The 14,470-nt window shown below is 40.5% G+C and overlaps 1 protein-coding gene across 7 annotated transcripts in view; it reads right to left on the bottom strand.

The window, feature by feature from the left end:
* NCKAP5 (NCK associated protein 5) overlaps positions 1-14,470 on the bottom strand; it is a 409,981-nt gene that overhangs the window by 27,873 nt on the left and 367,638 nt on the right. For 6 of the 7 annotated variants that reach the window (XM_064451091.1, XM_064451092.1, XM_064451090.1 and 3 more), the window contains 3 exons: positions 10,139-10,450; positions 7,812-7,948; positions 2,579-2,708 (listed from right to left, as the gene is read on the bottom strand). In XM_064451091.1, the coding sequence (XP_064307161.1) occupies positions 2,579-2,708; positions 7,812-7,948; positions 10,139-10,450 (579 nt within the window). The remainder of the gene's footprint in view (positions 1-2,578; positions 2,709-7,811; positions 7,949-10,138; positions 10,451-14,470) is intronic. The other variant, XM_064451093.1, reaches the window with a different exon arrangement.

The following is a 14,470-nucleotide window of genomic DNA, read 5'->3' as shown; positions in this document are numbered from 1 at the left end:
AAGCATTAAAACACTAGCTCCTAACCGTCCCATCAACATATATACAGGGGACTCTTCAACCTTAATATTCAGGTTCAAGGAGATGGTATGAGACAGCCAGAATTAATTTCCTTTCTTTTTTAATTATAGATGAGAGGGTTAATTTGGGGGATTGTTCTACTTTTTTTTTTTTTTTGCGGTACGTTTTTGTTCTTCTCTCTTAATAGCCTTACATGGCAGGTGTGCTAAGTTCCTTTAGCATGTCTTTCAGTTTGACTATATTTGATAATTCTTTCCTTCTCACTACATTTTTAGCTAATGAATACAACGGTATAAAAAATACACTAGTAAGGTAAGAAACAAGTCCTACCCATTTCTTATAGAACCTACCATAATACAAGAACATTATGAATAAAAACCTCAGTTTCCAAAGTCCAAGGCTGAAAACTCATTTGAAAGATCCCAACAAAACTAAACAAATTTTCTGCAGCTTCATAGAGACGCACAGGAGACAGGCTTGCATAATCATTAGCTTCTTTCCTCACACTTGTTACACAAACTTCAACTCTACCTTATAACCTATAGCATTAGAAGAACCTCTGCCTCCAGTGCCTCCAACAGAATTGCATCAGGATAAAACCTTTATGAAATTAGAATAAAAACATTTTCACGGTTGAAACGGAAGAACCTGGAATAGTTGGCTTATTTCCTGCTATCCTACTGACCTCCTCCATAACACTGGGCAATGTACTGGGAGTCTCATCCAAAGCCCACTAAATCAAGGAAGGTCTTATCATTGACTTTTAAGAGTCTTCGCATCAGGCACTCATTCTCTCAGTCTTTCTGTTCCCTGGTCATAAATGGAAAATTAAAATCACCCCAACATTATAATTGTGCAGCCAGTGAAAGTTCATTAATGTTTTGGTGACTCATCTAATAAATATAATTATCTATACATATAAAAATATTCTCTTTGACTTGGTTCGCTGCAGTCCCTGCCTGAGCCTCATGTGGATGTTTTGAGGTTATATCACTTGTGTGCATAAAGAAGCTAAGATTTCTGAACACAGAATGGTATAATGTGTTGCTATTAATATGATGTGAGAACTGCATTTGTAGAGTGCAGAACAGAAATCCTGACCATAAGGAAGGGCCATAGCAGAAATACTTTTGCAATAATGCTTTATAATTTTCCTTCCTATTTGTCTCAATCATAATTATGAATTTTAGTTCTGTTACTAGCCCAAAAGTTAGGCATATACACAAAATTAATGATTTGTTATGTAAAATGGAGACTTCATGTCATCCTTAGGTATCCTTTAACTTGGAATTTGCTGCCATTTAATTCAACTGCTTGCACACACTAAAATCCTTTTTTTTCAAATTGTGATCAATACAGAATAAAAAAATGCTTATCTATCTCTTTAACAAACCACATCTTTCTTGTATTAGAACATGACTTGTTAAAAAGCTAAATCTGTAAAAAGTGTTTACGGGCTGAGTTAAATGACTTGCAACATTTCATACAGATTAAAAATATGAAGTTACCAGAGTAATGTAAATAAACAGTCCTAGCTTCCTACTTTGCTTGCTCTGTGGTGGAATCACAAAAAATGGATTACCTCTGAAAATGCCAAATGTTTAAGTCCAACTCCCAGCAGATACTAAAGTACACAATCTGTCTGTTGACAGTATCTAGCTGCCTATAGCATTTTTAATGCATTCATCACTGTGGTATCTACTGTAGGTGCTAATCTCTGCTAGGTCAAGCACACCGCTGTGCAGAGGGTCAGCACAAATCCTATGAATCACTGAAGTACTGCTTAAGCTCTCAGAGCTTCAGTGGTGCTTAGACCTTGTCCTGGCCTTTGCACTTGCCAGAATTTATCTCCTGCAGGGAAGCCATCAGCTGCGTAGGCAAGGATATGAGCCATGCTCTCCTCTCCCTCCTAGAGGGCACACATCTGCACTGAGTGGTGGCTTGCAGCATGGCAAGCTGGTGGTCAAGACAGGACAGCAATTTCTTGGGTTATTAAACACACAGAAAATGATAATCTCAAAAGCTTCCCTTAATGTGTTTTTATCTGTTGGAATTCAGTAAATTCCACATCGCCATCAATTCTCACAAAAAGGTCTGGTACTTGAAAATGGCAATATATACATGGAGGACAATGAAAGAGAATTCACTATGGCACCATAACCAACATTACTTTGATATAGAGGTTGGAAAACTATGGCCTTGATCATTGGGTTATTTCAACTGACTAATATAATTAAAAAGAGGGAAGCTATCTTTATAGTCACCTTTAAAATTTTGTAATAATGTAACAGACTTCTTTTTACTTACACTGCAGGGATTTATGCATAAAAACCTACAAGCTAAGCCCCTGCTAGCACAAATTGTGGAAGAGAAGAACAAAAGACACATACACAGAATAAAAAGCAAAAAGTAATACAAAGCTAATGGAAAATTAGACTGAAGTAAGATCTGGGGTTAGAAAGTGAAAACTAGACAGAAAGTCCAGTGAAGGACACTATATGCTGCTGAGTCAGAGTGGAGATGAAGAATATATATTTTTATGTACAAATTTTCAATTACCTTGTTTGTTGTTCTTTGTTAAGTCTACTAAAGTCTCCTCTGCAGTTTTAAAATAACTCATTTCATACTCTGGCTCCGGCTCAGTGTCACTGCTGCTTGCAGAATAAGTACACACTCTCAGAGCTTTGTCCTGTACAAATAAGGGTATTGCAGGCATTCAGATGATGCATATATATCAGAATAATGCCGAAGATGGTATTAGGAGTGGAACATTTTATATTCATCATGCAGTGTAAATGGATAGTTCAACTGGAAAAAGTCTGCATTACCAGTTTAACTAACCGCTTCTCCTTCAAGTAAGTAATCATCAGTCTGACGCGGGGGAAATAACACATTCTTGTCCTGGTAAGTCTCCTGAGTTAGTCTGGCAGACACAGTCCAGATTTTACCATTTTTTTCACTGCAACGCTGTTTTCAAATCTACCAACATTTTCAAATACTTTCATCCACCAAGTTCAGTTTTAAAACTTCTCAAGTATGTTTAATACCATGTATTTGTAACATATAAAATTATCACACAACAAATGGTTTGCTGCAAGCAATTCTAGAGTCAATTAGGATGGCCAGCAGACAATACTTTTGCTTTCTATACCAGTAAATCCTAAATTCTTCCTAAATCCATGTCCCTTGTCCTGGCATTTACATTACAGTACTGGAGAACCCTTAATCCCCAAATGATTCTTATCCCATTTCTCTTCAGGAAGCAACATTAAGGATTTTCTTCTGGAACTAAAGAGGAATACTGACAGCTCTGGACAGCTTCTAATCATGGAGGGCCTGAAGGCTTAAACCTTTCAGGAGCAGCAGTTCAGTACAATAAAACCCACAAAACAGCTGTGGGGAAGCTAAGCCCAATACTGCTGAGTTAATGGCATCTACAGGTACAAATACCACCTACTATCCTAACCCCAACTGCCTATCAATGGCTCAAAAGAGTTTTTAACTCTGTTTTTCAAAGAGTGTTATTAATTTCCCCATCTTCCCACCCACGGTGTAGTTTTTAACTGATGCAGAAGGTTATCAATTTGACAGGAAGCACATACTTGTGGATAGCATGTACCTGCATGTAGCCAGGTATGCCCAACATTACCTTAGAATTAGGAGAATGTAAGTCAGCTGTAGTCCTGAAGACATTTAGACACATTCAGATGCCAGCTACACCCACACTGACCTTCTGACTCTTAGGCAGACTAATTAGCAGTAACACATGTATCCTGTATCTTGTTAAGATGGTTTTGCGACTGGAGGTGGTCAGTCACACCTGGCTCAGGGTGAAGACCACACTGATGTGATTGTTACTTGGAAGCCATCACTATCGCATGACAGAGGATTCATCACCAGTTTGTCAATGACAAACTGTTTCTGTTTCTGTTCTAAATATCCAAAGCATGGGCCATATGAAAATGCAAGAAACCCCAGTCAGTAAATACATGGACAAAGCAGACAGTAAAAAAAGTTACATAACAAAAGGATTTTAGCCTCTTGTAATGTAAGGCTTATTATCTAGCAGTCTGACAATTTCCTTGCTTAACGCCCACTTTCTTGATAAAGTTTTTTTCTCTCTTTGCTAATCTGCTGACCCTGTACTTCTGGCAGGGCTTGGCATTCCTGAAGATAAATAACTTGACAACCATACACAGTAGCTTTTACACAGGTATATGCATTGGCCTGTTCATTCTTTCTGCAGTTTTCATTAAAAGATTGAAAGACAGATCATTGCAGGGATTAACCAGAACCACACAGAAACATGTAAGAAGAGTATTTTCCCTTTTACAATACCTTCATACCACATCTGCTCAAATGCTTATACTACACATCCACACATACAAGGAAACCTTGGCCTGGCGTAAAAAAGAGATCTGAATCTCATGGAAAACAAACAAACATGATCGTTCTTGAAGAGAAAAACAGGGTAAAAGGACTCCATTTCCTTGTCTATAAAATGCCTGTGAGGTTTTTAATTAAAACATGTTTACAAAGGAATCTTTGGCAGCAGGCTGGCCAACTTGGTGAGGCTGGCTTTAAACTGAAGGGCTTGGGGGGCAGGGTCCAAAATGGCAATGCTAATACCATCACATCCAACGGAGGATAAGCCAGGCCAAGCACAGCAGTGACAAAGGTGCCTTAGCTGCCTCATGAGATGACAATCAGAAGACCAATCACGTCAAGGGTGTGCATGGCTATAGTGGGTCCTCATGCACCCCTCCAGGGAAACCTGTGTGCTCAACTACCTCTCTGAAATGCCTGTACACCAATGCACACAGCATGGGGAATAAACCAGAGGAACTAGAGATCTGTGTGCGGTCACAGGACCACAATCTGATTTCAGTCACAGAGACATGGTGGGATAGCTGGCATAACTGGAATGCTGCCATGGATGGCTACAGGCTTTTCAGGAATGACAGATCAGCAAGGCGAGGTAGAGGACTTGCTCTTTATGTGAGGGAGCAACTGGAATGTACTGAGATCTGCGTTGGAGCAGAGGAGGAATGAGTAGAGAGCTTATGGATAAAAAATATGGGGCAGGCAAATATGGGTGATACTGTTGTGGGCGTTTGCTACAGGTCACCTTATCAGGAAGAGGAGGTTGATGAGGCCTTCCACAGACAGCTGGCACTAGCCTCACAATCACAGGCCCTGGTCCTCAAGGGGGACTTCAACCACCGCGGGAGAAGCAACACAGTGAGGTGTGCACAATCCAGGAGGCTCCTGCAGATCATCAAGGGTAACTTTTTGACACAGGTGGCGGAGGAGCCAGTGAGGTGAGATGTGCTGCTGAACCTTATACTAACAAACAAAGAAGGTCTGGTTGAGGATGTGAGGGTTGGGGGTAGCCTTGGCTGCGGTGACCATGAGATGATGGAGTTCAGGATCCTGTCTAGTAGAAGCAGGGCAACAACCCTGGACTTCAGGAGAGCTAACTTGGGCCTCTTCAAAGACCTGCTTGGAGGAATCCCATGGGTTAGGGCTCTAGAAGGCAGGGGGGTCCAAGAGATCTGGTCAATATTCAAGGACCACTTCCTACAAGCCCAAGATTGGTGCATCCCTATGAGGAAGAAGTCAAGCAGAGGAGCCAGGAGACCCACGTGGATGAGCAAAGCACTTCTAGCAAAACACAAATGGGAGAGGGAGATTCACAGTATGTGCGAAAAGGGACTGGCCACTTGGGAGGAATATCGGAACATTGTCAGGGTTCACAGAGATGCGACGAGGAAGGCCAAGGCCCACTTGGAACTAAATCTGGCAAGGGATGTCAAGAATAACAAGAAGGGCTTCTTCAAATACATCAGTAGTAAAAGACAGACTGGGGAAACTGCTGAATGAGGCGGGTGCCCTGGTGAAACAGGATGCAGAGAAGGCAGAGTTACAGAATGCCTTCTTTGCTTCAGTCTTTACTGCTAAAGCTGGCCCTCAGGCATCCCAGCCCCAGAGGTGACAGAGAAAATCTGGAGAAAGGAAGACCTCCCATTGATGGAGGAGGATGGGGTTAGAGATCATTTAGGCAAACTGGATCCTCACAAATCCATGGGCCCTCATGGGATGCACCCGTGAGTGCTGAAGGAGCTGGCAGATCCAAGCCACTCTCCATCATCTTTGAAAGGTCATGGAGGACAGGAGAGGTGCCCAAGGACTGGAGGAAAGCAAATGTCACTCCAGTCTTCAAAAAGGGGAAGAGAGAGGACCCAGGAAACTATAGGCCAGTCAGCCTCACCTCCATCCCTGGAAAGGTGATGGGACAGTTCATTATGGAGGTCATCTCCAGGCATGTAGCAGAAAAGAAGGTTATCAGAAGTGGTCAACATGGGTTCACCAAGGGAAGATCATGCTTGACCAACCTGACAGCCTTCTATGATGTCATGACTGCCTTGGTAGATGAAGGGAGAGCAGTGGATATTGTTTACCTCGACTTCAGCAAGGCTTTTGACACTGTCTCCCATAACATCCTCATAGGTAAGTGTAGGAAGTGTGGGTTAGATGAGAGGACATTGAGGTGGATTGAGAACTGGCTGAATGGCAGAGCTCAGAGGGTTGTGATCAGTGGAGCAGAGTCTGGTTGGGGGCCTGTCACTAGCGGTGTTCCCCAGGTGACTGTGCTGGGTCCAGTCCTGTTCAACATATTCATCAATGACCTGGATGCAGGGACAGAGTGTAACCTCAGCAAGTTCGCTGATGATACCAAGCTGGGAGGAGTGGCTGATACACCGGAAGGCTGTGCTGCCATCCAGCGAGACCTGGACAGGCTGGAGAGCTGGGCCGAGGGGAACCTCATGAAATTCAACAAGAGCAGGTGCAAGGTCCTGCACCTGGGGAGGAACAACCCCATGCACCAGTACAGGTTGGGGGTTGACTTGCTGGAAAGCAGGTCTGCTGAGAAGGTCCTGGGAGTACTGGTGAACAACAAGCTGATCATGAGCCAGCACTGTGTTCTTGTGGCCAAGAAGGCCAACGGTGTCCTTGGGTGCATTAAAAGGAGTGTGGCCAGCAGATCAAGGGAGGTTATCCTCCCCCTCTACTCCGCCCTAGTGAGGCCACATCTGGAGTACTGCATCCAGTTCTGAGCTCCCCAGTTCAAGAAAAACAGGGAACTACAGGAGAGAGCCCAGCGGAGAGCTATGAAGATGATCACGGGGCTGGAGCATCTCTCTTGCAAGGAAAAGCTGAGAAACCTGTTTGTTCAGCCTGGAGAAGAAAAGACTGAGGGGGGATCTTACCAATGCTCATAAATATCTAAAGGGTGGGTGTCAAGAGGATGGGGCCGGACTCTTTTCAGTGGTGCCCAATGACAGGCCAAGGGACAATGGGCACAGATTGTAACATGGGAATTTCCACCTGAATATGAGGAAAAACCCCTTCCCTGTGCGGGTGCCAGAGCAGTGGCACAGGCTGCCCAGGGAGGCTGTGGGGTCCCTTCCCTGGAGACATTCACACCCCGCCTGGATGCGGTCCTGTGCCCCTGCTCTGGGTGTGCCTGCTCAAGCAGGGGGGTTGGATGAGATGATCTCCAGAGGTCCCTTCCAACCCCTACCATTCTGATTCTGTAATAAACCATGAAGATGAAGTACCTTTGGGTGCTGTATTATTAATAAATAATGAGATTGCAAATGAAGAGCAAGAAAGTAAATGTAGCTGTAGATTGCTAGTTACTCTTCCCACTCTATTAAAAACATTCACCATTTCTGATTCATTACACCACAATATGTATCTCATTTAATAGATGACACTTAATTTATACCTTTGTTTTAGTAGTTTTCTTGGTGGTCCACTCTGGAAGAACTTTTCTCTTTTCCACAGTTTCTTCAGTACGCTCTAATGAGGCAGAGGTCACAGAACTTGGTTCTTGTTCACTTTGTTTTGCAAGGTTAATTATTCCTGAATTAAGAGAGAGATTATTTAAATTGTAGATCTCATCAGTATCTTCATGACAGTGTTTCAATTATAATTCAGTAAAAACTGGGGGCAAGTCATGATACTTTCATTATGTCAAATAATATCTTACTACTCAAAGCAACCACTTATTAACTTACTGGAATAATTTTAACAACTGTAGTGGCAGAACCTGATCCAAAGCCTTTTCGGGTTAACAAGAGAAAAGGAAGGCATGGATTTAGATCCCTCTAATAGTTTTCAAATATATACTCTTTCAAATCAGAAACAACACTCAATAGCTAGTTCTGGGCATTCTAGGATCCGCTTTGCTGCTTTATGTTCTCAGAGAGAGAACAGTCTGTTAACATAAATACAATTAGAAGTACCTTTCTAGCAGAAATTCTCAATCAGCTAGCCTTTTTATTTGCTATATTTGCACTATGCAAAATCAGAACATCAAAGAAGATGGATGGGGCATATGAAATAAGGTGATAATTGCAATTTGGATGAGAAAGCGAGAGAGAAGAATCAAATGAAAATATTCTAGTAAAGCATGAGTTGACCCCTCCATCTGATGTATACTACTTTTTTTTTAAACATCTCTTCATGACAATTTAATTAAGGTACAAACCTTATGAGGTTGGTGCAGTGAATATTAGCATTAAGATCAGAACAATCTTACTGCTACTGACTTCTTATGAAGCAATTCAATGCTTGCAGTTTCTGTTCAATTTGTTATAATGACAGTGTTTAATCGTGGACTCTACTCTATAGCACACTGCTGAATTGAGGTCACACATGTGGCCATTCAAGCATGTAGCATATAATCTATAACTAAGATTTCTCTTCTGAATCCTTCTCTAGCTGTACCATTAATTAACAGTACATTTATTTTAAAAATACCAAGTATTAAAATATCTTTTATTTAGCTTCGCTTTGAAACAAGCAGGGGAGTCTGCAATGAAGCATACAATATGTGTTTGCAGTCTATTATACCATTACGCACTAGGAATATTGCTAAATCAACTAAGTTCTAAGATGTTTAATTAGAAATCTTCTGTTATGCATCTTATGAACATATTAAAAACACTTGTTCCTCCTATGCTCAGTATACATCAGCTCATTAGCAGAACACATATTTTATGGCCTTAAACTAAGCTTAAACTTGGTATTTAACCTTACATGCCAATTACATGGAATCTGTCTTATAGATAGAGTGCTACAGATTTATGCAAGTTAAACACTCACAAATTTTACAGAAGCAGTAAATACTTATGCTGACAAAGTGCTAACAACCATAACCCCAATAAATACATGACATTGCATTTGATCAAGACAAAACAATACTCTTCACCATTTAACCAATTACTTTTACTGCATTTTGTACCATATCTATCATGCTATGAAAAATTCCCTGTTGTAAATGCTATATGTAATGATTTCTAATGTTATTGACATATATATTAATAGCTCAAAACCCTTCAAAAATGCATATACATTGTCAGTGTGCATTTATAAAAAACTGCACAGAGTTCAATGGAACTATTTACTAATATGAAGTTATTTGTTAGTCTTTGCTGGATTGCTAGTCCTTTTATTCCTTTGTCAGCTTTTGTTTTACAGTTTAAACACACACGTAGCTGGTAAGTGAAAGTAAGGTTTTTTATGTTCATATATAGAAATGTATTTGTATAATATAATAAGGTTACGGGGTCTTGTTTGAGGTCAAGGCTATATATTCATTGGGACAGAATTTATGCATTGAGGCCAAATGAGCCTTTAGTCCAACCCTGGTTTCAAGAGCAAGTCTTTAGGAATGTATCTTTCCTATGTCACAATATGGCTACGCTTTGTACTTCACCACAAAGTCTGATCCTGAATATTGCTTAACACCTGCATTCTTATTCGAGTCAAATTTTAAGGCTAGCATATGTTTTTTCTTCAAGTACTGTTTCTTGAGAAAAGGATTTAAGTACTTAACACATTTTTCTTCCTCAGATAAGCATTATGTGTAACAAAATTTCCACACGGCTCAGGTCACAAACTTGTTAACCTTATGCTTTCATAAGAAGAATATCTTCTGCACTGCATTTACCTTTTCTGTTATCAATTGTCATTATTACAGGACTGCTGCTAATGAAAACAGACGTCAGGGCAGAAATAATATGATTTTCAGTGTAATTGACATTTTACCTGAGGAAGCTGGTTTTGGAAGGCGACTTTGAAAAGGTCGTACACCTTTGGCAGTCATGGCCGGATCAGATGTCGAGTGACTAATTATGCTTTCCACAGACTCCTGGCTCTTAGCTGTTGAAGGCACTTCTCGCTCAAGAGTTTTGGCTTTTACTGAAGGAGCTGAAAGAACTTGCTCCGATGGTGCAAGGCCTTCTGTTTCCAAGGTTGATTCTTGCTTAGAAACGTGTCGCCCTGTAGATCGGTTCCCCGAGTCGGGGAGGGGGAAGGTTCCAATCCCACTGTCCAGTGTCCTCATCTGGCAGCAAGACTCTAAGATACAGGAAAATTGTGTGATGGGGTGGAGCTAAAGGTGTTGCTGGCATTTAAAGACAGTGAAAGGGTCTATGTGAAAAAAGGACATTTACAAGGGAAGGTTTCAAGGAAAGAAAAACATTTTGCATTTTGTGAGTATGCTGTTACCTGTCATTTGTATGCTTTTGACACAGTGCATCTATCTAACTGAATACAATGAAATACCATTTTGAAGTGCAATTAAACTGACCAGCAGATGCCAAAACATTGAAATTGCCCTGCTTCAGAGTTACGATGTAATAATGAATAAGAAGGGCGTGTCTCAGAAAGTGACTACGGCTGGAATTTTAAAATTATTTAGTTTGAAGGTCCACAGAAAATCTGGAGAGTACCAGTGTGAGGGACTGAGTAACATAATGTATTTCTTCCTACATAAACGCACACTCCACAAAAGCTTAGCCTCTCCATACCTTTGCCTTCTTCATTATTTCTCTTACGAGAAGGTGTTAATCAAAATGTAGCATTTATTCTTAAAAAAAATTAAGATCTACAGAATTTCCTAGAGACAGCCATCTCTCAGTGTGTCCTGAAAAACTTGGATAGCAACAGCCAAGCCTTCATCTACCTTGTTACACTCTGGTTCTGCTCATCCCATTTTGGATAAGTGTACATTTTCCAGCAGATTGCCAGACAGGGATACCTTAAGTACTTGGTTTGGAAGTAGTATGGTCACACACAGCCCTCCCACTAATTCATCCTACTGGAGAGCTGCTCTACGAACCATGGAATAGAGAAATATGCAAGTGTAGATACGTGCATGTTGCTATTCTAGCAACTAGGATGTAACAGCACCACCCTGCCCTGTCATTTTCCACTGATTCCCAGAGACTTGCCTTGTGTTTGTAGAATGAGCAAACAATATCAAAGGGACTATGATGGCAAGGTCTTTCTGAGAGGTATAAACACCAAGGAAGGAACTTCAGCACTAATGGTTGGAAAATGAGCATAATTTAGGTTAAACATCTGGAAAAATCCCTCGATAGCAAGACCTTCAGTCTGTGGCAGACACTCCCAAAGGAAGTAGAGGAATTTCCTTTGCTTTGAACAATTTAATGCTACACTGGATAAAAGATATACTGCAGTGAACAATTGTACTCTAGCAGGAGATGCAGAATATGACCCAATATATCTTTTCCATCCCTTTTTCCTGTGTTCCTGAGTATTGATTTATTTTATGATATGCCCATTTATTATTTAAGCCTGTTGTAGTTAGCAGTCCTCTGTCAAGTCCTTTTCATGGTTTTTACCTCTGCAGTGTTTCTAATACTCTCAGAAATTCAGAAATATTTCTCCTGTACAGGCTTTGCCTGTTTGCTTTTGAAATAAGAACATTAACATGGTCATTTTCTGTTAACATCTTAACCTCAATGGGCCTTATTGGATAGCAAGTAAGAAATTACTTACAGATAAATTAAATGTCTATTTATGTTTCCTGGTTCTTGTCAGAAGAGGAGGAGTCTATATTTACATGGTTCTCATTACCTTATCCTTGTCACTGAGGGTCAAAGAAAGACTGAAAGTCATACTGAGCACATTAACTCACAGGGCCTAGCTAAGCTGCAACAGCAAAATGAACTACGCACTGCCTTTTAAAAGGGCAACAAGTGACTCTGATTTCTTGCACACAATTACTGCATCCCAGTTAATTTTCCACGGGGAAAAAGAGGTAAGGCGTGGAAACCACAGCTAGCTGGCAACTATGTTTCCCATCACATTTTTGAGCTAATGTGTCGTAATGATTTTAAAAGGTGGTGAAGGCTATCCAGGAAACATGAAAAATAAGAGAATTACATTTGGTTCTGCTGTGTCAAAGGGAGGTATCCCAGCCACTGAACCCTCTTACTCTAGTTATCTTTCCCCTAAGATAGTTTTTGTTTTGTTTTTGAACAGTAAAATACCTAGCTAGAAGTGGGTCAACCATTCCTATCAGGATGTAACAGAGCTAACAAAAGTAAGTTAAGATTCTAGGTGTCTGTCCTTGCCCTTTACTCTGTAGATAATCAAGCTTAAACAGTGTGTTAGCTCATGGACAAGCAATGCTTCAACTAATGACTATCAGTAACAGAGTTAGTAAATAAAGGAAAACACAGAATAAGAAAGGGCTTCCATTGGTTTCCTCTTGACCAGAAGAAAGACATTTGTGCAACACTGGTTATGTTGAAGAGGCAGAGCTCTTCAGCAGAGACATGGAGTAAACTGGAAGCGCCACAGAAAAGAACATCCTGAAAATGAATATGTGAAGAGTCTCCCCTCTACTCTCTGTACAGTTAATGCTAGACCTGAGTTTGCAACCCAGTTCCACAGGGACTCTGAATGATTTTGTAGCACTGTTTCCTTTTTGAGCACTCTCTAAGAAACTAAGAAGTCAGTCCCTCCTAATTATTACACAAAAATTAAGTAGACTCAAAATGTATACTAAACAGCAAAGTTAAGTCTTCTGCTCGGAGCGAACTGAAGATGAACATGATTTTACCTTCTAAGGTCATGTTTCTTAAAATGCCATAAGGGTTTGTCTTGCTCACTGTTACCCTGCGTGTGTCTAGGAATGGACTATGAAAGCAGCGCCACAAAATCAAGAGAAATGAATACCGAGGGCCATAATTCCAAGAAAATACAGTCTCCTGCTGTTCCCAAAATAATTGGGACAGTGATGGAGGAGCACACCAGAAGTGTCACATCGAATTAAAAGTAAAAATAGTTTTAAGCAATTATAGTCTTTCTTCAGAGACTTTGTCCATGATAAAGGAAATACACCATGTGGAAAACATTTTTAAAACATCTTACTAATTTTTAATGCTGAACAACTACAAAAGGGTCTGGCTTTCAAAGTGCTCAAAGCTCAGCAGTACCCCACTGTGACACTTAAAGACAGAGTTTTGAAAAAATCCTGTGACTCAACTATGTTGAGCAATCCTCAAAAACCTAGTCCTAAATCCACAGAGTACACCACAAAATTCTTCATGGATGTTAATTTTTCACTAATAAAAGTAATTCACTCCTAAAGCTGTATTATACAAATAGAAAAGTATTGCTAAGAGCAATTTGTATTACTGAATGAATGAATTTACATTATTTTGTGTTGTTTTTAAACTTTTATGAAGCAACTGCAAAATAAAAAAATGCATTATACATCTCAGTGACAGCTTTCAAACCGAACCGTTCATGGCCCATCTGATTTCATCAGTTGCACTGACACTTCAAATGACTGTTATCAGCGAGAGCTACACAGGGCTACATAATGAAAATATGTAAAAGTTAAATCTCTGATGCTGCAACAGTACTACTCAATAGATGAAGAATGATTCTGCAAAACATAAAGTCTGAAAAGAGTTCTATATAAGCTTAACTGCTTTTGCTTGCGAATTTTTCCTGGCATACAAGCCAAATTCCTTGCCTGATTCTGTTTTGTTTCGCCTCTTTCCCCGCCAGGGAAGCAAGAAGATCACACAATGGTATTAGTTTTTATAGTGGACATAGATAGACTCACCATCTGCCATTTCACTGAACAATCAGACTAGAATCAAAAGTCTGAAATATTGAAATAGCCCCTTCCCTCCCTCCCATCATGTGGATTTGAGACTGAGCAGAAAACAAAGTCCCTGGAAGTCGTACTGTAGACGAACATTTCTCAAAACTGAAAACAGACATAAGGAAGGATTTAGAGACATTTCTTGGAAATCATGAAACTCCTGACTGCATGGGAATCTTTTGATGACAGGGCATTGTAAGAGCTTTGTGGACAATCTCCCCAGGGAAGAGGTTGACTCAGCCACGTTGGACACCTTCAAGAGTCATCTGGACAGGGTGCTGGGCCATCTTGTCTAGACTGTGCTCTTCCTAGAAAGGTTGGACTAGATGATCCCTGAGGTCCCTTCCAACCTGTGATTCTGTGATCCTGTGATTCTGTGAATCTGAGAAAGACCTTTAACATTGAGATAATTCTCAGCTACTAAGCAAAAGGAGTTAACACTGCACAGA

The sequence above is a fragment of the Phalacrocorax carbo genome, chromosome 5 (assembly GCF_963921805.1).
Source record: "Phalacrocorax carbo chromosome 5, bPhaCar2.1, whole genome shotgun sequence".
In the NCBI taxonomy this organism is placed as follows: Eukaryota; Metazoa; Chordata; class Aves; order Suliformes; family Phalacrocoracidae; genus Phalacrocorax; species Phalacrocorax carbo.
This window is presented reverse-complemented; position numbering and strand designations above follow the sequence as displayed.